This window comes from Phasianus colchicus, chromosome 15, assembly GCF_987193195.1.
Source record: "Phasianus colchicus chromosome 15, bPhaCol1.hap1.1, whole genome shotgun sequence".
NCBI classification, from domain to species: Eukaryota; Metazoa; Chordata; class Aves; order Galliformes; family Phasianidae; genus Phasianus; species Phasianus colchicus.
The window spans coordinates 16813834-16841643 of NC_143450.1; the positions used below are offsets into that span (position 1 = coordinate 16813834).

The 27810-nt window shown below is 45.3% G+C and overlaps 1 protein-coding gene across 4 annotated transcripts in view; it reads left to right on the forward strand.

The window, feature by feature from the left end:
• The window catches only part of FSTL4 (follistatin like 4), a 195438-nt gene that overhangs the window by 90207 nt on the left and 77421 nt on the right, over positions 1-27810 (forward strand). For all 4 annotated transcript variants that reach the window (XM_090150865.1, XM_031598441.2, XM_090150866.1 and 1 more), the window contains 2 exons: positions 14659-14849; positions 17899-18019. In XM_090150865.1, the coding sequence (XP_090006991.1) occupies positions 14659-14849; positions 17899-18019 (312 nt within the window). The remainder of the gene's footprint in view (positions 1-14658; positions 14850-17898; positions 18020-27810) is intronic.

Consider the following 27810-nt stretch of genomic DNA (forward strand, 5'->3'; position numbering starts at 1 on the left):
AAGCTCATTTCTACTTGATGACTGTTAGATTGGGGTGGAGATATGCAATAGCTGCTGAACTTGATGCTTGAAGATTAGCTTTGCTAATAGCATCTGATGGTATCATTAACAACACCACAAAAAGGATGGCAGTGTTGGGGAGTTTGCCTTGATGTTGTGGATGGTTCCCGTTCTGTACGTACCAGTGCAGTCTCTATCAGCTTTGAGGCTCTATAACAGCAGAGCCATCGTGATGGGATGATGGAGGCTGCTGGTGGCATCCTTTCTTAGCAATAGCTGTAATCTGTCAGCGTTCTTCTCTCCAAGCCTTCTGTAAATATGATTTTTCAGCATCTCACTCCTCGAAGGGAATACTACAGCTGCAGTCATTCCTTTTATGACCTAAAGGTTCCCCACTTGCAAATGCTTCTTCCAGGTGTTGTTTTAAATATGCTGTTACCATCTCTTTCAGCTGTGCTACTCATGTCTTTTCTTGGGTTCTTCTCTGGTCTTCGTTGCATCCTTTCCTGGCAGCTGCAGAGAGGGTGAGCAAGTGGGAAGTGAAGTACCCAGGAATATGGCATTAGCCAAATGTCCTTGTACTAATATTTTTCTTTCTTTGCATCCCTTCATGAAAAGCACGTGCTCTTGGAGCATACCCCTGTCTGGTAAGGCTTTTGTAAAGGTCCTTTGAGGTGTTAATAAATTAAACCTAGGCAAATAATTTGATTTCAGGGTCTCCTTAGCTTCTAACACTGATTTTATAAATTTCAGGCTTCGTTTTCTGGGTTAAAAGACATTTTAAGAAAACTGGAGTTCTCCTATCTGACATGAACATTTAATTTTTTTTTTTAAACTCAATGAATAGAAGCAGGGGAACTGTTTTGACATTTGAATATCTCTAGGAAAGTAGTTATGACAGTATGCCACAAAGCTCACAAGACAAAAATGCCTGCTAACGTGTGGCAGAGCAAAGCTGTACTGCAGCAGGACGGGGGCTGTGTCAGCTTTCCTGGATTAGAGGACATCCCATAAACCTTCTGGGTTGCTTTCCTGTGGAATTCAATACTTAAGGCTTCCTATAACGACTTCCTATAAATGGAAGGTATGGAAGGAAAGGGAGAAGAGTTAGCTGGGAGGGAGATGTGGGGGAAAGGACGTGGTTCCCATGGAGCTGTATCAACAAGGCCATTAACACTCTGCACCACTGGGCTGTGGGGACCAGTATTGCTGAATGCTTCCTCAGCAGCCCGAGTGCAAAACACAGGCCTGATCTGGAATCTGAAGAGGAGGATTCATTTTGCCTAGTGAGAAGTCTTTCAAAGGCTCCATGCCAGTTATCTAGGCTTCCTCTGTTCCCTATGGGCTTACACCATTCATCCTGCTGTCTGGGATGCTTCATCTCTCCCTGAGATCAAAGGAAGGAGCATCAGGGCATCCGCTGGCACAAAGAGCTTAGTGATCACCTTTACCCTTCTGTTGTATGATATGTTGATAATGTGATAGCTTGCAAGGCTGAAGTGTCCATCCATGGCTGTGTTACTTGACCTGTTTGGTACAAACAACTTTACTCCGCAGCGGGATGAATCGTTCTTCCTCTTTATGTAAATGGTTGCTATTAAATGTAGTCATGTGTGGATGACCTTGAACTGTTGGGCAGTAATCTAATTGTGATTACGAGCAGATAAGTTTCAGTGAGTGAACTGGAAGCCAAAGGCAGTAAATAACACAGCTTAAGATGGTGACCTGGGGAGCGGGGAAGTTAGCCAAAGAGCAATCTTTGTGTATAGCAGGGAAGGATGATCAAAATTTAACGAGCATCATAAAAAATGTTGCCCTGCTGATGTTTGCTGGTTTGTGCAGGGCCTTGACATATGTTGGTTGTTTTCTCCAGGAAGATAGAGGGGATCAGAAATGCTGGGCGTAGTGATTTGCAAAGAACTGACTGTGCGAGAATGCATTTCTGTAGTTTCTCTATGTGCCAGTGCCATACAGACATTTCAGACTGCACAGGCTGAGTGGCTGCTGACCTTCTGTTCCTTGTAACATTGCTTTGGGTATCTTTCTACATTTCTTTTTTTTTTTTCCTTCAATGTGACAGGGTTACACTGTTGCTACAAATCTACCCAGAAATGCCACCATCACATTTTCTATGTGGGTCACCTGCAGTATCTCAGAAATATGAGCCGGGCCGATGGGCTTTGGGCTGGCATCATCGGGATGACAGGATGCTACCTTACATTAGATAGCAATATAATGTTTTTTCACAGCTCAAAATAGACAGATCTGACACTCGTAGGTGCATTTTCTGCTCGACTGACCACAAATCAAAACATTTTGCAATATTACATATCCAAGCTTCTGAAGCATAAAAATTTAGAATATTAGTTCTGGAAGTTTTTGAGTATTTGATTGCTGTTATATTTAAAATAAATAAATAAAAAAAAAAACTCAAGAGGATGTTTTACTTGGAGAAGCTGCAGCTGGGAGCTCACTGCCATCACTGCAACTGCCCTCTGCTTGGCAGAGATGGCATCAACCAGCAGTGGGAGAGGGAGAGGTTAATTTATTTTTGTTAAGTTGAAGGGGATGCAGACAAAGCTATCCAGTCATGGGATGAATGTTCTGCTTTTTTTTTTTTTATGAGAGAAAAATGCCATCACCCTGAAATTGCAGCATTAATAGAGTTGCCTTTAACTTGTTTTAAGAGTGAAGGAATAACAATATGGGAAACTACGAATTCTGTGCAGTTTTAACATGCCTGGCTGTGGTTTGGAGGTGCTTCGGAGACAGGCAGTAGCTGTGGGAGAATCAGGGCTGGCAGTGCAACTGATGCCCATTGCCTGCTGTGTGCTTTGGCTAAATTCTTAATTAGAGCTTAAACGCTGAATCCCCTTTTTACTTTTTCCCATTTTGCAAATGGTTTAACTGAAATCTAGACTGTTACATCCTGGTTTGTGCATCACAAAACCACACAGTGTGTGAGAGCGACCTGACATGACCAAGGGCCTGACCCTGCTGCTGCTAAACGATGTTACATTCCTTGGCATACCTCATGGAGCAGAAACATTCACCCATTTTCCATAGCTGCTGTATGCTGTGCACTGCTAAAGATGAGGGGAGAAATATTGATGCAAGACTTTACATAAACCATTTGGACCCTTTCATTAATGTACAGTTTTGCACGCTTGTAGGAGAGTTTAGCAGAATCTTGAGATGGTTAGGAACGGTTTTCACTGGGGAAGTAGGCATGTTATAAATATGTCTTAATATCTTATGGAACCTGCTATAGTGGAAGAACTTTCTTACATCAAACTCAATCACATTTTCAGCGAGCCCTGCTCACTTTGCAGTGCCCCAGCAGCCTCTCCAGAGTGCAGCACAGCGAGGCAGCAGCACCCCCAGGGACAGAGCAGCATCCTGGTGTGCACAGCAGGGCAGGGCTGTACCTTGTGCTGCTCACACGCAGCCTGGGGAGGACGTGAGAGGTCATAGAGCAGGGCAGCAGGTCCCCTGGGAGCTGGTGGATATGTCTCCTGTATCTGTCACTTGTGCTGTATTTCATGTGCCTCAAATTCTGAGTGTTAGGAGTACGAAACAGAGATTGAATTAAAAAATTTTGTTGTGTACGGAACAACTTCATTCCAGAAGCCAGATCAGTTTGTTGTAGTGCCATTTGGGCAGGAAAGTATTAAGATGGTAATTACATTTGAATGCAATTGCATTTGGAATAGTCTTGTGTAACTGGCTTAAGCTCTTCCTTTTGGCAGGGTGTGGCAATGTGCTATCACAGAATGGCCTGGGTTGAAAAGGACCACAATGACCATCAATGTGCAGGGTTGCCAACCACCAGACCAAGCTGCCCAGAGCCACATCCAGCCTGGCTTTGAATGCCTTTCCTTCTGTTCCCTTTATTTTCTTGCCCTGAGATGCAATGTACCATTGGGCTGCCTGTGTCCTGTGCAGCAGGCAGTGCGGGTTTGCCATGGGAGAGGAAATCCTCATCCAAGTTCTGAAGGGAAACCAGGGGAGCCCCTTTCTTTGGTGGGGTTTGGAGAGCAGAGCACAAGCTGAGGCTCTGTGGGGCGAGGATGGAAGCCTCAAACCACTGCCATCTGGCAGGCAGCTCCCTGGAAGCCATCACTGCTGGCATGCCAGCCCTAAAACCATGCTCGTTCCCTCCCAGCACAAGCTCAGTGCAGTGCTTCTGCAGATCACAACACAGCGATTTGTCACTCGTGCTTTACCCCGGAATATCTGTCACTCTTGGTGTTGAAAATCTTCAGGAAAAACATGTTTTCATCCTCTTATTTTTACAGTAAGAAGCTTCCCTCTGTACTTTAGTGACACATATAATGAAAAATCCCGCTGCCAACGGTTCGGAGCAGGGATGTTGTTATCTTGACAGGCCTCCAGCAGATCTACTCCACAATTGGTACCCTGCATCGCAGAAGGGTTATTTGCGTTGTCAGCAGCAGAGCACTTCCAGTGCTCAGATGCTGTCCCATTCATCATCTATCATTGCAGTGCTTAAGGGAGAAAAAATAAAAAGTCCCACATGGAAACAGGAGTGTTCATCCCTGAAATTCAGCCTGTTGTATTTGTGAGTTGTTATTTATTCATTCTATTTCTTGATCTGCTGTATTTTACTCCTCGTGCCTGAGTTTTAAGTAGAAATAAAAATCTAGTTGTTCCTGTTGGCTGGTCTCTAATGGGAGAGGACAGGAGGAGCAGCATGGAAATTGTAGTGTTGGAAATTGTAGCTCAATACATAAATTGGTATCTTTCTCTTTGCTGCTGTGGGGTTGTAACGCAGTGCTGCAGCTGCATTGGTGTGGACGGGTCACGGTGTGCCTATGTGGAGTGCTGTAGTCAGTTGGTGTGCTAGGAATCAGAGTCCTCCTTTGCACTGTTTGCCACATGGAAAGGATCTGATTTAATACCTGAGTGAGGAATTCCTGTAATTAAGCGGTGAACCATGACTGTCCATCACAGGAGGCTCTCCTGAGTTCTTGATTTCTGGAGCAGCGTATGATTGTGCTGTAAATGTTGCCCTTTGATTTGTCATTGCTGGGATCATTTAAGAGCTTTATGTGAAACTTCTTACTCCTCTTTATTTTTTTGTTTTGCACTAGAAGTACTTTCTCCCTCCTTGTGCACGTTTTCCTCCTTAGAAGTCAGTGTTTTATAATTGCCATAATGCCCTTTAGGAGGGTGTACATTACGATCTACTAATGAGTTGCCTTAGAGGTCTCCTAATGACAAGCTGAACAACAGCCACAGCGCATCATTATCAGACCATTACACACATCCTTAACAATAATAAATACTCTGCTTGCTGTAATCGCGTTGTCCTTCATTACTCAGCAAGAGGAGCTCAGGGACTTCATGGTTCAAATGCAGGGTGGGGAAGTGTATCCCACCAGCAGCCATTCCTCCAAATGCAGGTGGTTAAGGGGCAGGAATCCCCTGGTGCAAGGGAGTGGGGAGAGCTGCTTAAGAAATACCTACTGAAAAAAACCAACAAAACTAGTGGATCTTCCCAAGTTGCTGACTCCACACATCACCAGGGGCAGCCTAAAGTTGCCCAGGCCCTCTGCCACTCATCCCATGCACAGATTGGACACCAGCGTGGCTCAGCCAGCTGTGTGGGTCCCTAATGCAGAGTGATGGAGTTCTGAGCAGAGAAGCCAGTGAGTTGGTTAGAAAGGTAAATGTTTCAGAGCACAGCAGCATTGGTAAAATTTACATTAGCGCCAGAGGGTTTTAAAGGTTTATTAGAGCTTCAAAATAATACATTTGCTATCTGGAAATATTTGATAGGTGAGCCAGTCAGCTGTAGGAAAGTGAGCGTTGGTTACATCCCAGAGGAATCTGGCCAATTTTGCTTCCTCTAATAGGAATAAGGTGGAGGACTGTAAAATGTCAAGCAGCAGGTTGCAGAGCATCAGCAGCTGAAGTGGCCATTTATTTAACAAAAGCCCATTTGGTTCATTTGAATTTTGGGATATCTGAGATTTTCCATATGGGAATTCTGGGCTACTCGTGGCTGCAGCAGCAGGATGGGGTCCAAGGGACTGAGCTGCCTGCTGTCCCTGCTGGGGGGAGCAGCTGATCGCCAGCTGTTGCTGCAGGGAGCTGATCTGCCCCAGCTCAGTGACACAAGTGGATGTGCCATAGATTTTGTCTCCAGGTGCTTCAAATGGCTGCAGGGAATTATTATTTTTTAACAATTCTTATTAATTGTTGTTATTTTTCTTATTGCTCAGGAAAATTTGGCTTCTATATTAGCGAAGGAGTGCTCCTCAAACGTTAATATCCTACCAGATCAATTCTCTCCATTTAAAAAGCAGCATTCTCCAGTGCAAGACTTAAAATTAAAGCACAGCAACAGATGCAAACTGGTGGCTGTATACAGATGTGTTGCAACAAGAAGTGATTGCAAGTCTTCCTCTTTTTTTCCCTGCTGTCTTTTTTTTCCTTTCTGACTTCTTTCCATCTCTTGCTTTAGTTCCATCCGTACGTGGAGCCCCAGTCCTTTGCTGATAACTGCATCTGACGTTTTTGATCTCAGTAAGTTGTGTGGCACTCTGCCTCTCTCACTCCCCACCCAGCCTGCAGCTCGGGGTGCCATGTGGCTAAGGTAGCTGAGTTGTTTTCACAAGGGAGAGCAGTGCAGTCTGATGATGATGTGACATGAGAGAGCACTGGGCAGGCACAGTGGTCCGTGTGTACCTAGCTCAGATGGTGGGACAGGCGCATAGCAGAGCAGGCTGTGCTGTTAATGAATCACTCATTGGATGCCACCAGCTTTCTGTTTGGGAATTGTGGCTGATGTGCTCCTGCTTTCTGTTACTGGGTTGTGCTCTGTGCAGGGTTCGCTTTGAGCCATGTGCCTTCGTGCAGCATTCCTATGTGTGTGCTTTCATATTCGTGGCATTGTTGCTTCTCTGGGGTTTGACAAACATTTTTAATTTTTAACACAAAATAACAGCCAGCGCTCTGTAGGCAGTGAATGATAAAAGCAGCATCAGGAATAGCCTGGATTGCTTATGGCAGCACATAGAAAACTCTCCCAGCTCAGGCACTGCTGTTAGTTACATCGCTGTGCCAAGTGAGTCTTTGGGAATGCTGCCCAAGTGCCTCTTTGGGAGCAATGTCCTGTAGAACTGAGAGCACAGCCCTGCTGCAATGTCTAGAAATCCCTGCTTGGGATGCTGCTGTGCATTTGGGGGTGAGGTGCACATTCATGTGGGCATTCCTGTTTGGGAGGGAGCAGGGTAAGGTTGGGATAGCTCTTGTTTATAGAACAGTGGATTCATGTTCTGACATTACAAGTTCTGAATGTGTTTTCAAAGCTTGCAGAGCAGTAGATGGGTGCTTTCTCTTGCTGTAAAATGAGATGCTGAAATAAATAAATGCTAAGGCAAGTTTTAGCTCTCCCAGGTCATAAACGTCTAATTTTTAATGCTATCACTTTGTAGTATATCCCATCCCACTTCAGTGATGTTATTCCGTGAGCTCCCAGTTGCTATTAGATTATATACGGATATCTGATAAATGTACATCTTATTAACTGAAACATATCCCTAAGATAAGCAGTACGTTTCGGCTTTTGTTGTTAATTGATTTTTTTCAGCAATAGCAGCTGAAGGATTGCTAACATTCACGAATTTGCATGATGTTAAACATCTGCTCCTCCTGGTGGGAACTTTCACTGAGTTTCACTTAACTTGTAAATTCACATCAGGACTAAAGGAGGTGCTCCTCAGACTTGGAGGGTGCAGCCATGAGCAGAGCAGATGGGCAGGCAGTGCAGCAGTGGGAGTGCAGTGCCACGAGCCAGCTTTGCCTGCAAGCTTTCAGCTCAGTGCTAATCAAGATCACGATCATTGGTCCTCTTCAGTGGCAGCAGGATGCTGTTGTGTCATTATCAGACATTAGAGGGATGTTGCAGTGTAGCTACCTGCAGTATGATTGCTGCAGGGCCTTGCTTGCTATTTTATACAGAGCATCCTCTGAACAAGCAAAAGTCAAATGGCTGATGTGACTGGTTGGATTAAAATTTGGTTAATTTTTATTCATCTGAAATGGCTCCACTCAAGTGGAGCAGTGCTTCCAGCCCATGAAAATCAGAATGTGTGTATGGGGGGTTCAAGAGTCACGGATGTCTCTGTGTTGTGGGCAATCATTGCATCTCACCCTGCTTTTTCAGTATGCTTATCAGCACGGGGAGCTGCTCATTAGCAGCAGAGCACTCACAATGGGATCTGTCCATGCAGCTTCACAAGAAGAGAGAAGGGTTTTCCTTCATTCCAACCATTCAGGAAAAGCAGGAGGGAGGTCCCTCTGATATCTCCATGCACGTGCAAAACAGAGCAGTTAGAGGGAGAGGAAGATAGAGACAGAAAATTGGCCTGGAGGAACAGGGGTTTACAAGGACTGAAGTCACCTTTTATTTTCCTGTCCCTGTATGCATCTGCTCTCCCAACAGCTCCCAAACTCATCGTCCTCAATTCAGCAGTCTGATGTTTGAGGACCACGTTTTCTCAGTTTAGGCATGCAGACACTTCCATTTGGTATGCATGAAAATGGGCCATTGCTGGTAGGCAATTTAGCTGTAAACAGCACAAGAATTAAGGAGCTACGCTCATAAATAAATTTGTATCTAATAACATTTTAGGTTAGTCCTTTTCTGATGCTTCTAACAATGCCACACGAAGCCTGAATAAAGGATATGAAAGGATGGACTCTTGGGGAAGAAAAAAGGCTTTCTCAAATCTCTTTAGTTTTGCCCACAAATGGTATTTTTGGTAACCATCTCATGAGAAAACTTGTGCCCCCATATCCCACGCTAATTTCTTCCCGGTGCTAGCAAACTGCCTTAGGAACTGCCAAAAACAGCCAGTGTGGTCAAAGGGGAACTGTCAAACACAATGACCCCGTGGTGCCTCCTGCTCCCAGCAGCTCTTCGTGGTGGTGGCAGTGAAGCGTGGCTTTGAGAACTGGCAGTGCTGGAGGTCACATCAGTGGGAGGTGGTCCTGAGTGGTGCTGGTGGTCTGGAGGGGAATCCCCCCCTTGGGAGGGAGGTTGGCAGGTCAGAAGAGGTTTGGTAGAGCTACACGTGTGGGTCATCACCTGCTTGGTGTGCTTAGCCTGGATCTGAACAACCACTCCACTTTTGTACTGGGTTCTATGGAGCGCTGCTGGCACCAGCTGTGGTTGTGCTCAAGCGCAGCTTCAGTGGGGCTCACATCCTCCAAAGAGAGTTGGAGGTGTTCGGTTTGTTCAGTGCTGGGCACTGTGGGATTGCTCTATATGCATGTCATTTTTTATTTTTATTTAAGGAAATATTGCTGTTTCTAGCAATCATCACGTTGTAAAGCACCTTGCAAAATATTTTACAGCGAGAGAAGTTTGCCCATCAAAGGAAGTTCTGCATTTCATCACCTGATTTTTGTTTTTATTCAATTTTAACCATATTCCTGGGAAGGACAGCAAATCCCCAGCCTTGCTGCTTTTGTTATCTGCCTCAGCTCAGATCGGGCAGGGATCCTCCTGTGAATCCCACTGCAATTCACAGAAACCAGCAATAAAATTCTTAAAGAGGGCAATTATTGAGGGAACTGGATTAATGATCTGTCATCACAGTTTAGCCACATTCACCACTGACCTTTCACAGAGAGGATGGTCTTGATAAATGCAGTTCATTACAGAGTTCTGACATGAAAACAGAATGGCACTCTGTGTTTCTTGGCAGGCTGATCAATATTTTATCTGCCAAAGCATACAGAAGTGCTAAACAGGACGAATTACGTAGCTGCAGCAAAACAGAGCAAGAAACAGAATTGCTCGGGGTGAGCAGAGCATGTAAATGTGACAGTTATTGGCCACACTTTGGCAATCAGACCCTAATACGCTGGATTTTTCCTTTCTTTTCTTCTGTCCTACTGTTTTTCTTTGCCTGTCATTCTTTTCTTTTTCAATACAAACAGCGCCAGGCTTCACTGGTTCTGGAAGCGCTGTAAACAGATAAGAAGGGCTTGTTTTTGCAGAGGGCTCCCAGCACTGAGCTCCCTGCCCAGGGACACCACTGCACTGCCAGCCCCCCCAGCCAGGCGTGGGGATGGCAGTGGGTGCTTTGGGAGGACGTGTTTCATGGGTCTATCTCTATTAAAAAAAAAAAGAAATCAGAAATCCTTCTCTTTTGAGCCCAGCACGTATATTGAAGTTTTATCCCAGGAGCTGCTCCTTGTACAGGGGTGGTTTGAAAGTCAGCAGTGTTTTCTTTTTAGGGCTACAAAAAAGGATGTCAGGCTCGCAGAAGGGATCCAGGCTGACCTCCAGCAGAGTGCTGGGAACAAAGGCAGCGCTGCCCAGGGCATCCTGCAGCTGGGCAAAAAGCATGCAGCTCTTCCCAGGGAAGGCTCCTGTTTGTTGTACAAAGTGTTGCTGTCAAATTAGGTTCTTGTTCAAAAAGCAGAGGGGCAATCAAAAGCAGTGATGCAGTCTGTAGGAATGGGAAAAGTAGCTTTTTTTTTTTTTTTCCCCCTTTCAATTTAAAATAAATTCCTAAGCTGGGATCTGAAGACATGGTATTACACGTTGTTAGCACTATTAGCTTTAAAAAAAACAATACCCTGCACTAGCAGATCAGCATCTTAGTCTTGATATCAAGGGTCTGCAGTGTGCCTAGAGCTCTCTTCTTCAGCAGTCAGCAGAATAAATCCTGTTGGGATCGTGCTTACAGATGGAGAAACAACTTGAGTGACTTCTTTTTTTCCTAACCGATCCTTATACAAAGTAGTGGAAAAAGATGATCAAGTGTGTAGAGACCCAGTTTAAGGCCTGGAAGCAGAAAAGCAGTTTTAAAAGCAGCTCATCCCGGAGCTGTGCAGTCGGCAGGTTCCCCACCCGGAGGTGGTACAGATGGGAGCAGTGGGCACTTGGGCTGCACACAGACACATCTCCAGCGCTCAGAAACAGAGAAGGGAAGAAGTGCTTCAACACTCTTCTCAAAAAGCAGCAGAGGCAGCTCCTGGTGTGCAGGCTGAGAGTCTGGGATCCAAACAAGGCAGCTCTGGGGTCTGTGGGACAGCAATTGCAAACAGAGCCCAAGTGCCCGGGGTGTGCTAACAAGGAAACCCCACCGAGAGACACCAGCAGGGAGAGCAATTGGTGGCTAGCGCTGAGCTCATGTTGCAAAGGAAACTGCTGGAGGCACTTAGCAAAGCACAGACAAGAATGGGAATGAGTGAGAGGGCATGAAGATGATTTTTCTGTGATTCAAGTAGCAGCTGTGGTTATAATACCTGAAAGAACAGCAAACATAGAAGAGACAGCAGTGCTGCCAGAAACCTGCGGAGAGTATTTAGCAGATAAAGCTGGTGGATCCTGGGCACGGTGTAAGAAGATTATAAGTGTCACTGACAGCAGGAGATGGGACTGGGGAGGAGAGAAAGTACTGAGCTGTGCTTTGCAGGACCTGTACAACAGCCCCAAAGGACTATGAGCTGAGTCCATGGGGAAGATGGCTGGATTAAGGATAAGAGAGCAATGTCTGGTAAGGAACAGGAAGGGTCTTTATAACAGGAGAACCTGGTTAAGCTTAGCATTGGCTTGCCAAACGATCCAAGCTGCCTCGATGTGTCCTTGGTGGAGGGCAGAGGCAAGGAGTCTTCTGCAGTGCCTTCCCATTGCTTTTAGAGGAGCATCAGGTCCAGGTTGTGTGGATGGACCTGACATCCCACACAAGGATGGCAATGAAACCAGCGCTTTGGCCAGGTGTACTGAGAAGTTGGGTCAGACAGAACATGTCCTTTGACTAGGAATGTTTTTCCCCCTGTGTTTTTTTTTTTGTTGTTGTTGTTATAATGAGATTAAATATATAAATTATTTAATTATTTATATGTGCTTTTATATATATAAGCCTTAGCACATTTTCTCATCAATCTTTTAGTTCCACTGAACGAGCACAAATGAGGAATCTCTCACCTCCATGACAGAACCTTACTGCTTTTTCTCTTTCCTTTGTGTGCCACCGAGTGCCAATATGTGCCTTGTCCTGAAGCAACTGCTTCTGCATCACTGCCAGGCTCAGGTGTCACAGGTGTCAGGGGAGGATGGCCAGAGGTGTGAGAGCTGGGGAATCTGTCACCTCCGTGCTGCTAAGAGGTGCCGAGGGAACGGCGTCCAGCAGAGCTGAGCAGCGCTGTTTTCTCCAGGGGAAAGGAAAGGTGATGAGGTTTCAGAGCAGTGTGAGCTGGGGGCAGAGCTGTGGTTTGCGTTAGCAAAATGTGAAACAGAGCTGATTTTTTAAATAGAAGGTGTAACTGTGTTATTGCTGGCTTCCCTTGCTGTGTGTGGGGTGGTCTGGCGTTATCCTGCTGCTGGGATGGACTGGGCTGGGTGCTTGGTCCCTACCAGCAGCCATTGCAGTTATGGAGAAAAATGTCTTTTGATGTTTTGATGTGAGCACAGAGCAGTATTTGGGGTGTGCTGCTGAGGCTGCCACCAGCTCTGTCTTCCCTCCAGTTTCCTTTATTTCACTGTTTATGTGCATCACATCTGCCTGGAGGTGACAGCATGGCTGTATCCCTCTGGAAGTCCCCAGGTTGGTTCCTTGGGCTGTCCTGCAGCCATGTGAGCCTGTGCGTTTCGGGGAAGAGCAGTTTTGGGGAATCTTTGTTGTCAGCATGTGGATAGAGCATGGGGGGTTGTAAGGAGGTGAAGGAGATCACCGTCTCCCCCTTCTTGGCAATGCAGCCGTGGGCATCATGGTGCATCCAGCAAATGGGAAGCACCACGCAGGAATAAGGTGGGAAGCAAATTAAATAGTTTTCCCTGTCTTCGTTAGCCTAAGTTACATCTCTAGAATTAAGATTTGACTGGAAAGAAAGGAAAACTTCATCTCAGAGAAAAGCAATTATTGAAGTAGCTAAATCCGTATTTATGACAAGACTGCAGAATTGTGTGATTGCGCTGGAGAAGGCAATCAAATTTTCTTTTAAATAAGCACATGATTGTAAGGAAGACATTTCTTCTTGCATATCCACGTTCAGGATAGCTATCAAATGGGAGCAAGGGGAAGGGCAAAACCAATAAGACTGATAACAGCTGAGTTGCAGAGAAGCCTTGTTTTTCCATGAGATTGATCTCCAATTGAGATCTTTGGTGGTTGTTCAAGAGAGAAGAAAAAATGTTACGGCTGCTCAGTATCTCTCAGTGGATACTGAGACACTGAGGCAGTGAGGAGCTCTCCTCTAGAAGGGTGTGAGTTCAGGATGGGAAGTGAGCCTGGTTGTGTGGTTATTGCTGGCGAAGCAGCACGGTGCTGACCCCAATGGAGGGTGCATGTCTGGCCCCTCTGTCCCCTTCCACCTTCTCAAGTCATGATGTTTTTGAAGCTATGAACATGTAATAGGAAAGGGGGAAAAATCTTGCCAGTAGATGGGTTTGCTATCAGAGAAATGCCTCCCGCCTGGAATTTTAATTGGCTTTCAGTTGTAGTGGGACAAGAGGTCCAAAAATGATGCGGCTCAGCAATAAAAGAACAGGAAGGCTGGCGGTCAGTATGACAACCTGCTGTTATTTTTCAGAGCTATAACGTTTGAATTCTTTGGGGAACTGATCTGCAAGAACATTGTCCCTTCAGGAGTAAAGAGACCCCTCAGATTTAGTCCAGCATGAGAGCTGAAATAGCATTGTTTCAAAACCACCAACGCAGAGAACAGAAGCACAGAGAAAAGGGCATCTAGCAGGAGCAGCGGGCACTGCTGTGCTTTGCACTAAAGCAAACAGATTTGCACCAACAGGAAAGTGGCCACACTTCATTCTGCTAAGCTTTGCCAGACAGCAGCAGAGCAGAAAAGGGCAATAATGCTTTCTGTGCTCCGGGCACGTGGGGTCAGCTTCCTCTCTAAGAGGATGCCTTTAAATCAGAGCAGGGCACTGCTCAGAGGATTGCTGGCAGCCGCGAGCACAGCAGGAGCTTTCAGGGTCACAGAGGTTTGGTCTCATTGCTCCAGCCAGGCTGGTGTCACTTCAAAGCGAGCGGCTTGAGGGCTTCTCACTGATCATGATGTTTTTCCCTGGTCAGGGGTTGAGGGAGGTGGCTGCGGCAGCATGCAGTGTCACTGCAGGCAGCAGGCTGCTCCACGCCATCCTTCCCCACCAGCCTAGAGCCTTGTGCTGTGTCTGAAGCTTCCTCTGACACCTTGAGAGTGAGACATATTTGCTGTCCCTGTGGGCTTCGTGCCTCGTTTACCCCAAAAGGGTTAGTCCCATGTGTTGCATGGGGTGACACTGGAGCGTTTGTGTCTCAAATCAGCCTCCTATGATTTATTTTGCACTTTGTGATCACTGGACTGATGATATTTAGACAAACGTGGAGCAAATTTGATATGGGTGGAGATTACAAAGCGAAGTATGGAAGTCTGTTAGCAAAGCCCTATAACCTGCAAGGCAACGTGCTGGAGACAGCCCTGACAGCAGGGCTCAGCCAAACTGTCAGCTCCTACAAAGGACGACCGCTGCAGGAGCTGCAAAGCACAGCCCAGCGTGGTGCCGAGTGTGCAGACAGCCCGGCTTTGGCTGTGCCATATTTATCATTGCTTGAGAAGCAGAGTCCCTTAAAGGATCCCCGTGCAGTAACGCATTCCTCCCTCCCTCTCTTCCAGGTGACACGTGCACCATGGCCAGCTACAGGAGGCTGAAGGGAGTCGTGTTGGAGCTGCAGGCGCAGCGCTCAGCCCCACCGCGCCGCCCATCTGCCGACAGGGCTGCCCAGAAACGGGCTTTGGTGGAGGAGCTCTTCCAGCACCTGGATGCAAACAGGGATGGGCACCTCAGCAGCTCGGAGCTGGCGCAGGTGGGTGTTTTGTTGGGTGCAGATGGCACGGTGGGTTGTGTTTCTCATTGGAAAGGAGAGGTTGGCTGTGCGGCAGCAGGGGGAGCGGTGATGCTGCAGCCCCCAACGTCTGCCTCTGCACCTCTGGTGTGGTGTCCAACACTTGGTGATCCTCCACAACAACAACGTGGCACTTTTCCAGCATCATCCTTGCTCCTGAGGATAGCTGATAATCCTCACTGCTAGCAATCATCTTGAACGTTTCCAGGTAGCTTTTGATTCTGTGTAAGTTAGGAAGAAATCCCTTCCTTCTTCCTCATCTTTTCTGGACCATGCAGTGACACGGCAGTAAAGTCAGAATACTTTTAAGAGGTTTATTTTGCTAGGGTGTTGAGGCAGATACTGAAATCTTGATTAGCTGATCCTAATAACATTTGAAAAGGTGAGAGCCTGAAGAAACTGTTATTTCTAATTATGGGCCTGCTGTGCTGTTGGAATTCATCTAATTGGTAAAGTGAACCAGCACAGGCACTTGTGCTGATTACTTTGCGTCCTGAACTTGTTTTCTTAGTGTGAAAATTTGACAAAGCAGTGTTATAAATATGAGCAGCAGCACTGTACCAGATGTGGGAGAGTGTCCCCACGCTGATCTTGTGGTTCTCTATGTTCTATGAGCAAGCAGGACAGAGCAAGCTCACTGCTCCCCAGGCAGGACCACTTGCAATGGATTTGCTCTGAATTTTAATCCTAATGCTGTTGACATGATGCACAGTCTTGCCTGCACAATGCAAGGTGTCAGCATAAATTCCCTTAGATCTGAGCTATGAGTATATACAGTACTTCATCTGAATTCGGTGATTTCTTATAAAGGCATGGGTTTTGCACAGTTACATCTGAGTGTGAGAAAGAGCATAGAGAGGGCTCCAGGCACAACAGCAAGCGAAGGAATTGGCTGCTAGGTGGTTTTTTTTTATTCTTCTCTTCTAACTATATCATCAAATTCAGGAAACGTGTTTGCAGCTCTGTTGCTTTCTGCACTGTTATGAACTGACACAGTCCAGCCCTCAGCTGGAGCCCACACGTCCTCTGTGCACACACAAAGGCTGACAAAGTGTCAGCACCTCTCAAAAGACAAAGCAACACCAGGTAATGCTGAGTGCACAGGGGCTGGGGATGCTTTTAATCCTGAGCTGAGCTGCAGTGCTGTGAGCCCCACTGGGGCAGTGTGGGCAGGTCAGGTTGTGCTGGGCATCACCTGAACCCTGGGACTCTCACACCGTCTGTATTTCTTCTTAGCTCCAAGCCAGAATGACTTCCATCTGCTTTCACCTGTCTGGTTTATTCACTCTGCTTCCAAGGGATTTTTGTAGGCATTGAGCAATTGAGCAATTTTTAATTTTCGATGTTACAGCCTTAAGAGAAAGTTTCTTGCCTTGAGAGGCAGATCTGTGACTGATTTGTGTTGGCTCTTTTAATCTGAAGCTCACCACAACTTTAAAGTTCCTCCGAAGATGGGATTTTTATTGCCCATGGGTAGAGGCAGATAAAATGAGCATGGTGCACAGGGAGGCATGTGATCTCATTCTCTCTGGCCGCTGGATGAGCTGTTGTTGTGCATTTTCTTTGTTTTATTTAAAAGAAAAATAGTCTCTCGAGCACCATAACCTTGTCTGCAAGAAACAACCTGAGGCAGGTAACACACACTGCTGCAGGAAATGAAAAACACAAAAAAACCAAGAAACAAAACAGTCATTTTTAAAGCCCGAATGGGGTCTTTAGGAGGCTTAGTGCAGAGGGATTTGTCCCAGAGGAGAAACTGGAAGCAGAGTCCCTGCAACAAGGACAGTCCAGTGCCAGGGCAGCTTCCAGCACCGGGACACAGTGAGGGCCTTTGCTTACTTTCCATTACACAATTGCTTTGAGCAAAAGAGTGGCAGCAGATGATCCATCCCTTCTGTGTCGAGCCATTTTGTGTCCTCACTGCCAACGGGTTCCATTGAACTGTGTTTCCCTCTGGACCCAGCAGTGTGAAGCACCCATGTAGTCCTCCAGCCATTGGTACACAGATCTATTAACAAAGGTAGTAATTGGAAAGCTATTTCCATTTAAAACCTGACTGCATTTTCTAGTCAGATTCATAAATCTACTGAACACATCGCAGCTGAAGTGCCCTGTGTGTTTTTTTTTGTCTCCTGACATTAAATCAAAAGGACTAGTAAAAAACTTGTAGTCTGATGAAAAGCTGATCAATTTTCAATACAAAGATAGACAAAGGAAAATTTCCATCTTTAGAAGATTGATCTCGAATGTTATGGTTGATCTCACTTTTATTGAACATTTTTACTGGCTAGGTGAAGGGTCATTTTTTTAGCATTATTACTTTAAATTGCTTCAATATAATGGGCCAAGACTAGAGGAGTAAATAAGAGAGTCTCTGGACTGCAGCAAAAGCCTTCTTGCCTGGGAGATGCAGTATTTCAGGAGTTTTCTTCATGTTCCTCAATAAATTCAGAGAAGCCATTGTTTTCATTATGTTTAGGTCTGAGTTTAGCTGTTTGCTAACTTGGATGTATGACTTTCAAAGCTCTCTTCATTTTTCGTGTGGAATGTGTGAAATCCTTAGCATACAGAAGAAACAAACTGTTGAGAACTGAAAAAACACATTCGTTTTGAATATACCATCATCTCTTGCCTGTTGTAGCCATAAAGGGGAAGGTGAAAGCGCTTGTGGAGTGTTACTTTTTTTCCTCTTTGCCCTATAAACCTGGTCCTAATCTGCTGACTTATGAAAGTGGCTGTTCTCCAAAGCCTCTGCTGCTCAGAGGCATTCAGAGAATTCTCATGTAGCAGTGCCAGCAGCTGGCACCCCGAGCCAAGTTTGTGCCAAGTCAGAGCTCCAGCTTGGAGGGTTTGTCATGGTGCTGCAACCAAGTCGTTACCATCCTCCAAGCCCCTCTGAGGAGGAAGAGGGGGGTACGAACCCAAGGGTCATTTAATGGCACAACTGCTGGGTGACTCAGAGCCACTGTCTGTAGCTTTACATTGAGGTTGAGTGTTTTCTTTGCTGCAGGTAATGAAGAAAGAGGATCTGGAAGATGATTTATTGGATTGTACGCTGGAAGACCTCCTCCGGTTTGATGATTACAACAACGATGGGCGCTTAACCCTGCAAGAGCTCTACACAGCCTTCCGTAAGTCCTGGTGTTTCTGTCTGTCCTCAGTGTTGAAAGCATGTGAATATCTGAGATGGCAATGCTGTCTGCCCAGGCATGGTCAGCAAAGATGATCCCTTTTTGTACTGAATGTAAGACTTGTTTCTAAAGATTGCCGTGCTGCAAAGGGTGGGCAAGAGCCAGGAGGTTGCTAAAAGCAGGTGGGACTCGGTGTTCTTGTGGGTTTTTCTCATACTTTGAGCTGATGGCATCTTGTTGGTGGCTGTGGAGAGATGGGGGAGGGCAATGTGTGTAGCCATGAGCGTGTGGCCCCTGAGTAAACAATATGCACAGACTGCTTTTGCCAAACGTCATCTTTTCTGAAGAGAAGGTTTTCAGTTTGCTTGACTTTCATTTAAAAAAAAAAAACAGCTTTGGATAATAACATTTAATTTGCTTTCAGACTAGCCCCGGTAATCACCTTGCACCTATTTGAAACACATATGTATTTAATTCAGCACAGCACACTCAAAGCAGCAGATATACAGTAAAACATAAAACTTCATCCGTTCAGAAGGTGATCAAGTGAGTTACCCCTGCTATAAAGGTTTGACATGCAGTTATTTGGGAGCGTATTTGGATCAACGCGTTCTCAAAGTCACAGGAACTTGAAGCTAAATTCCACAAGTCATCTTTTGAGTTCTTGGTTCAGTGAATTTTAAGCAGGCAATGAAAATAGGACAGGTACAAAATATTAGCCGAGGAACAGAGGAAATAATCGATAAACTGCAGAAAGTATTGCTGCAAAAAAGCACGGCGTATTGAGGGTTTATCAAAAGGATTTTGAATGTTAAAAGAAACTAAAGTTCAGATTTCTCTATTTTCAATTTCCCAGAATCCCTGCTTTTATCCAGAGCATTTATTGGTTGCTGGTTTTCAATTAAAATACAAAGCACGTTGCTTGCAACCTTAGAAACTTTACAAGATTCTGCATGTAAACTTCAGTGCCTGGTTAAAGTCTGGCTTCTTTTACTTTATTGCACTGTCTGGGAACAACTTCTCAAAAATATGTTCATGTTTGTGCTTCATTATGAGGCAGCCCTGGCCCCTAACAGTAGTTTTGTAGTACAACATCAGGCACATTTTTCACATTTTGTAGCTTAGAATTCAGCCAAGTCACTTATTTCTGTGTGCCAGCAGCGGGGATGGCTGCTCTGCAAATTGAGGAACCTAACTTTCAGAATTCAGTGACATCAGGAAGTCTCAATCTGATTTATCCTCTGAAAACCTCCGTTAGGTTTGTCTCAGCGTGCCGCGCTCCATCGCGGTGTTGCAGCTTGTAAAGGTTTGAAGATGACCTTGACAAAGCAGAGAGCTTTCCAATTTGTCATTCTTGCCATACTTTTGTAGTTGCAATTCATTTTCTCAACTCTCGTGGCCTTTCTGCAGCTTACAGAGCCACAGAATTGTACCTCCTCGCTCCATGGTTTGCTCTTGCCTTTTTCTGACCCATCTTCTCCCTGTGGGGCCCACAGAGGTCCAAAGGGCATCTTTGGTTCTGTGCCCCACTGGTCAGCTGAGAGTGAATGAAAACTGGGTGAGAAGAAATGCAATGCCTTGCCATATTGAAAACTGGTCTCGCCATTACAACTCCTACGTGTAATAGGTGCTGCTTTTAATAATCATTTCTAATCACGCTAATCAATTATATACACATCTCAGTGCAGAATATCAGATTGTGGATGGAAATAGCAGCCCTCCTGCTAGCCCTCTCTAATTTATCATCTTTATTCTATTTTTTCTGAAAGTTCTTTTATCCCTGAATTCCAAGAACACAATTTTTAGAAATTTGCTTTTGTGTATGAGGGTGAATGGAAATATCTATTAGCAGAGGATTAAAGTATCACTTTCCAAATCATCCTAATCATACGTACACGATGAGTAACATCTGAGACAGTCTAAATGTTCTCCTGGCAGCTCTGGAAAGAACAAGTTTAAGGTGTCTTCTAATTTCTTACTAGTAAGTTTTATTAGATAAACACAGGCAGTAATGAAAAGAAATTCATTTTTAAGATGATGAACTCAAAGATTTTCGCATTCCAAAAATAGAAAGTGTGCTATTAAGTGTACTTGTCTGTTTTCTTATTGATATTTTCAGAAAAGATTCAATAGATGAGTAATAAATAAGCAGCTTAGTTTATATCAGCACTACAGCAGAGCATGCACCTAATTAATCAGCGTGGAGATGGTCTAGGAAATTGGCAAGCGCGTCACCCAGCTGAGTCAAGCTTTAAATACACTCAGATGAGTGATTTTTGGATATAACTTCTGGAACAGTATCTGACTGGAGGTCATTAGAATTAGGCATGTCACTTTTGGCTTTCCTGTTGTCTTTCCTAATGGGAAAGTAGCAGGTTGGCAGATGTGAAAGCCTAGCTGAGAAAATCAGTGTAATCTTCTGGATCTATATTAGCATCAATGTGGACAGGTCCATTTGTAACACAAATATGTCGAAGAGAGGGAAAACATGCATTCCATCAAAATGGCTTTATCTTGTCAACATTGTTTAGCTAATAAGAAGCTATTAACCCTGTGATAAAATCCCCTTAAATTCTAGCTTGCTGCCAACTAGGGCTCTCTCCTAAGCAGCACGCCCTTCTGACAGCTTGCATGTGCATTTTGCTCTACCTCAGAGAGCACAAAAAGGCCTTTTGTGAGCATCCTTCCTACCCCATGGCTGTTGTTCTGACAGCAGCGGAATGCTGCTGGCTCTGAGATGTGCTATTATCTAAAGAACACAAACACAGTTTAAACACATTTATAGAATCATAGAATGACCAAGGTTGGAAAAGATCCCCGGGATCACCCAGTCCAACCATCCATTGAGTGCAGGAATGAGTGCAGATGAAGCTGCAGGATCAGCGTGCTCTTTTCACTCCTCAACTTGTTGGTGTTGGCTGTGATTGTGCTGCTGCACTCTTTGTAAGAAGCTTGTGCTGTTCTCTGATTTTGCTTTAATTCAAATTTCCCTTGTTTAACCGGCCTTAGTACTTAGTGAACAATGTGCTGTGGGTGAATTTGAGCAAACAAAAGGAATGAGGAGCCAGGGCTGGGCATGGCTGTTGGATACATCAGTGCCAGTGCAGAGGAGCAGCAGTGGGTCGGGCTTCAGACTTTCTGCAAAGGTCCTAAAACTCCTGCAGCTCTGTTCCCCATCAGGCTGTAAGTAAGGCACACAGGGCTGTTCCTTCCTGACTCTGGACATCTTCCTGAGCCAAATCTGCATGGCAGAGTATAAAGCAGATTTATTTTTGAGGGGTGATTCTCTGGGTTTGACTTAAAGACAGAGCTTTGTAGCTGTCAGCCAAACATTGAGGCTTCATGCCTGCCAGGACAGGCAGAGATATGCATGGGGAGAGGAGCAGAGCCTGAGCAGGGGCTGCAAGGCATGTGGGGAGAGCTTCTATTCTCAGGCCATAAGGAAAGATAGAAATAACTTGTGTTTGAGGAGAATGGACACGTGTATTTGGAAATGTCTGCAGTCAATGTGTTTCACGTCTGCCTGGCAGCCCAGGTTTCCAGCAGGAATTGCAGCTATGAGATCCATTCCAGGGCCGTGTGTTGCAGCCCTGTCCTCCCCATCGGTGTGGCACGTAGGGTTGGACATGTGTTGCTGCTATCTCCCAGCCAGATTGGTCAAGCCTGGTTAATTATATTGGACAACTATATTGCGAGATAAAATGTTTTGCTTGAGGTGTTCTCTTTAGCAGTATTGTAGCATCAGTTATCAACAGGATCAAATCATAGTCCAAAAATATTGACAGTTTGCAGGCCGTGCTCAGCCTCTTCAGCTGCAGTCTCCTTTGTATGTGATTTTTCTTTCATGTTGCTGCAGATATTGCTACGGAGTTGGAAATAATTCATTAGCTTACCAACATTGATTTGTTTCTCCTGTGAGCGATGTGATATCCAGACTTCAAACACGACTCAGCAAGCAGAGCAGCGCGGCGCTGCTTTGGGTTGGCGGCGATGTTGGGGGTGCTGCAGTGCTTGGGAACAAGATGAGCTTTCCTTTGCTGGCCAATGTGAGCATCCAGAGTGCGTTGAGGGGTCCCATGCAGACGTGTTGCTGAGGATAAAGGCAATTAAAGGCAATTCTGGGGGGGGTTCTGGAATAATGAATGTAATAATGCATTCTTACAGCAAAAAGCTAAACGTGGGGCAAAAAGCAGAATTTTTAAGCCATTTAGCTAGATTTCTGTACCTTAGTGTCCAAGGTGAAAATTTCTGGTAAGAGTAGACATGGTTGGAGTGATTTTGTGTTTTTTTTGGTCAGGAGTTGCTGTCCATTTAAGGCAGAGAGCATCTCCTCCTGGTGGTGCACATGGTGGAACTGCCAATCTCCAGTAGTTTTTCAAATACCTCTCATTTCAAAAGATACTGTCTGGAAAATGCCAACGGGCTTAATACGTAATGACTGAATAAGAGAAAATGAACTAATTACAAGTTGTTATTGGAAATCCATTCTCTACGAATAGCAAAGAAAACTCACCGGAATACAACGTACCAGTGGTTTTAAACTGCTCCTCGGGGTGCATTGATTTGTTAATCTTGGGTTTAAATGAAAGAATTTGCAGTGTGGAGTTGTGCTTCGGAGGTGATGTAGTGCAAACCATATCAAATGTCTACGCACACTCTTGCAGGAGCAGAATATCTAAATATTTATAAGTGCTTATGAGTGACTCAGTGGCGCATAAAACCAGGCAAATGCCATTTCTCAAAAAATGATTTGATCCGTACCAGCAATGTGCACTGAAGCAATCTCCCACGCACAAATAACACTATTCTCAGTTGCTTGCAGACACAAAATTACGTCAGTGAACAGCAAATACATCCGTTGGTGAGCTCATGAAATGACTGGCAGCCCTTCAGTGTGGGATCCACAGCTTCAGATCACACAGGTAGAGATCTGTGTGTGGTGAGATTTGCATTTTCAGTGAGCTGGGGATGTGGAATTGCAGGCTTTCCTGTGGCTTTGTTCCATTCTCGCAAAAGCAGAGCTGGTTTCTGAAAGTCAGACCTACACTTCCCACATCGTCATTCCTTTTTTTTTTTTTCAGTAAATGTCTTCCTAAGGAATTTGGGAAACAGATGAAACAAAGTCATGAAGCAAAAATATGGTGTTTTTTTGATTTTTTTTCTAAAAATGAGGGAAATTATGGTCAGCGAGTGCTGGAGCTGTGTTTGCCTTGTGAAATGTGCATTCATCTGAGGAACGCTGCCACGTATTCTGTTCTCCCATTCAGGCATCTCATGGATGCTTTGCATCATTTCTCCATCTACAAGCTCTTCCAATTCTTTTCCCCAACTGTTTCAGCAGATCCATTAATTTTAAGGTCAAAACTGTTCCTTAATACACTATAAAGTTACCCAACATCTGCCTCAGATCCGTTGGCTGCCACTACCTCTCCTCAGCTTGTGTTGTATTTGTTTTTGGGAGTTGATGGTGTCTTTTAGGTTCAGCTCCATGTGATGCCACTGAAACAGCCCCATTAGAGCGGTCCCCAGTGGGAACTGCTCCCTGAGATCTGTCCATCAGCCAGTTCCTGCTTCATTTAGCACATGCTTCATTGATACTGCATAGTACTACCGAGCTGCAGTGCTAATTTTATAATCAAAATGCCAGAGCAGCCATCAGAAAATTACTGAGTACAGTCCGTATCCCCAGTGCAGTGATACGATTTATGTAGAGCCACAGCTGAGATGTTTTTATTTCTTGTTCTTCACAGGAGAAAATCTCCTTGACAAATCCAGAATGTCCTGATAGGAACTGAAAAAAATAGCAGTAGGAAATTGAACAGGCTGAACTGAAAGGTTGGTTCTGACCTCATGCTTTACACCATGCTCAGACCCATGTCTTCACTAGGGCATCCCAGCAGTGCTATTGGGAACTTGCTGCCTGCAGAAGGGATCTGTGGCTGTGATTCACAAGAAGAAAAAAGAAATGTGCTAAGTATATGCCAGCCTGTGGCTTTTCTTTTTGGTTGGCGTTCTGTTCACCATGCAAAGCTCACTACAGAAAAACGTGGCAGGTGCCACTGCTGCTGACCCAGCTGAAAGGCAGCAGCACTTTGCAGCACTTTTTATCACAGCCCCAAGGAAATGCTGGAAAGGCAATAGAGTCATAGAATCATTAAGGTTGGAAAAGGCCTCTAAGATCGTTTAGTCCAACCATCCACCACCACCAATGCTGCCCATTAACCAGGTCCCTAAGTACCACATCTACCCTTCCCTTGAATGCATCCAGGGATGGGGACTCCCCCACTCCCTGGGCTGTCTGTGCCAACACCTCTCTGCTCCTTCTCAGAAGAAATTCTTTCTAATATCCAACCTGAGCCTCCCCTGGTGTATGGAGGGGGGGAGATGGGAGCATGTAAGGGAGTGGGAATAGCCTTAATTCCAAAGCAAAGCACCAAAAAAGGAGCAGGGTGAAAAGGGAGAGTAAAAATATCCTCACGCTGTGATTGCAAAGCTATAGGTGCTTTTGAAATACGAAATTAAATGGAACATTTGAGAGCTTGAAAGACGTTGGTAACTTTCAAAACACGCTTTCAGGGTGTACTTCAACATGAGCTGTATCTCATGGGGCTTTCCTGGATTTCGTGTGGTTTCAGTGCAGAGCCGTGCTCTGATGGAGCTGCAGCTCCAATTGCGTTCAGGCAGAGGTTGGTTTTGAAGTTGCAGGACACAAGATGCTGCCCAGCCTGACTTTCCTGGGTGTCTGTCTGGCTCCGTGACCTGATTCGCCATGTCACACGTGCTTCATTTTAATTGTGTAGAAAACACAGCTTCGTGCAGTGCTCCATCGTACCAGAGGTTATCCATCCTTCCCCACTTCGCCAAAACCAAGTCTGCATCCCCAGCCTGGATTTCCCTTTTGCTGTTCACATAGGAAAGCAAAAAAAGAAAGGAAAAAAAAAAGGAAAAAGGGAGGGGTGGGGGTGAGGGGGAAGCATATTAGTTTGTCCCCGGGCTGTGAGGGCCCAGGATCCATTTCCAGTTGTGCCATGTATCAGCTGGGCTCAGGCAGTGCCACCACCCCCACGTTCCTCTTTACAACAAAAGCTGTCATCTGCATATGTTGAATATACAGTCACACGGCTGCTGTTTGATAGCTCTCGCAGGTAGAATCCTAAAAATTTTGCTGCAGGAATGTCTGCCTTTTATATTCCACTCACCTCCCTAAGGCTATTGATCTAAGGAGCCCTTTGCCTGGGGAGAAACAAATCATTTCTGCCATGAAATTTCGGGAGCTGTATTCTGAGCCTGTAGCAATCTGATGAGAGAAAACGCAGCGCTGCTGCTGCCTGTCCAGGCTTAATGTTGTTCTGCTTGTCTAATCTATCTCCATTAGCACAGACCTCTTGAATACTCCTAATAAAATCGAGGGCTGGAAGGAATACTTTTGCTAATGCCCGTATGATGAAACAGGAGAATGCCATGCTGTGTTCCCTGCTAGAAGGTAGCTTCCCCAGGGGAGGGCTCCTCTCGAGGACAGTCTTCTTGTTTGTGGGTGTAAGGCCACGTGTAAAATCATCATTTCCTGCTCTTTATAACAATTAGAAATGAGCCATCCATGGGGCCTAATTGCTTGGAAGAAAGCAGCGTTCCTAGGCTGATGGCTGCCAACCCTTCACCCCCTCCTAACTTACACCAGGAAGTTCTGCTGCATCAGAAACAACAAATCTCCTTTCTTAGGCATCCCCTTTCTGTAATGATCCAGACAAGGCTGGCATGTTCTTCTTTAATGTGCAAGTCCTGCACAGGATGACTGTGATTGCATCCTGAACTGTGACTCCATGCTCGGCTGGGGATGAATGGACCTTCCTATTGGTAGCTGATACACATGTGTCTCTAAATTGGGTTTATACTCCTCTGGAACAAAAAAACCAAAGTAGTCTCAGTAGTAGTGATAGTATCTGGTTGCATTTGGTCATCGCTGGTATCAGATCTGTTGCAATTTGTTATAGTAAGAAAAAGAGCTTTGTGCCAGAGTCTGCTGTAGCACTGTCTGTCTCCAGCCCCAGACGTAAGCCCTGATTTTTGGGCTTCAGAAGGTATAATAGGGGTATGAATACTGACTGTTTGAGCACATCTCCACTTGTTTTGGCACTAACTGTTGTTGTTTCACCATTAGCTGATGTAAGTGCATTATGAACTACCAAACATACGTGTGTTTCACTCAAGTGGAGTGGTTTGGAGCCTGTTGGGAAGCGTAATGCATCTTCTGGCAGGGCTAATAGACTTGTTTTGCTTTTAAATGCAATTTACCAACCAATCATCTACTAAAATACAGCATGCCCAGGTCTGAATTTGTTACAGAATTTTTATTTTCCTCCTTACTTGGTTTAAAGATGTGTTTTTATGAATCCATTCGCTCCAAGTCAGGCAAGATGTGTTCGTGGAAAGGCTCCAATATGTTAATTGGTGTTTATTGAATACTTCAGCGTAATGTGATGAACAGGCATTGTGGATTGTAATTAATGCATTGACATCAAGCTACTATAGCTGAATGGAAGATGAAAGCAACTTATAATGGCCATAACACTCATTCATCTTGTGGTGATGCGTGGACACCTACCGAGTCAAATAGCTTTCAGAGAGAACAGAAATGCATTTTCTTTGTCAGACACGGGGGTTTGTGGCCATGGCTGGAGAGGGCTGCTAATGTAGCACCTCTTCCAGCAAGCAGCGCTTCCCTCCGGCGTTATTGAGCTCCCAGGATGGAGACAGGCACTTAGGCAATGAGAAAACAAATGGGCTGCTGGCATCCAGGTGAGCCCTGTTGGTGCTGTTGGCATCCCCTCATTGCTGTGTGCCCCTCGCAGCCCCCAGGCTCTCCCCTTCCCCAGTTCCCTTCCTCTGCTCCCTCGCTGACTTGAATTTGCTGAGAGCTGAGTGTATCAACAGGAGGGATTTGGCTCAGAAAGTAGGTCTTTTCCTTTCTTAAATGCAGTGAGAGAGTAACCCGCTTACTCCTTTGATGCATTAGCACGGGTGGCCTCTTGAACGCAGTGCATTAAACAAATTATATGAACTGCAAATAACATGGTTTGTATTCTAGTACACAAGCAGGACTCCCACAAATAAATAAACCAACGGCAAAAAGCTGCTTTTCAGCTTTCCCTTTTCAAGCCCTGCAACTGGGCACTAATACAATTATGTCAAAAGTATGTTGAGCAGATAGAAGTAATGAACTGTTGGATTCCTTTTCTGTAAAAGCTCTTTAACAGAGGGCGTTGGGGAATAAAAGATTTTCCCTGCAATAGGCATCACGCGTACAAGAGCTTTAAAAAATAAAGAAGAGTGGCAGACTAGCTTCCTTCTTTTGACTCGTGGGAAAAGACCAGCAGCTCCAAGCACTCATTGATTAGCTTTCCCTTCATTAAATGTGAGGTAGGGGAGGACTTGACAGGTGCAATTTCCTTTAAGGGGGGAGCTTAGGGGCTTGGTGCCGCGTTGTACTGAACCATCTCTGCAATGCTCCCGTGTGGCAGCTGAGTTGCAATCCTGCATCAAGCTTTCAGATTCTGGTTGGAAAAGACCTCTAGGATCCCCATGTCCAGCCCCAACCCACCCCACCGTGCCCACTGACCACGTCCCCAAGTGCCACATCTCCGCATTCTGGGACACCCCCAGGGATGGTGATGTTTGACTCCCTGGGCAGCTGTGCCTGTGCATCACCGCTCTTTTGGAGAACACATTTTTCAACTTTACCCCCCACTGGTGCAACTTAGGGCTGTTGCCTTTCATCCTACTGCTTTGCAAGC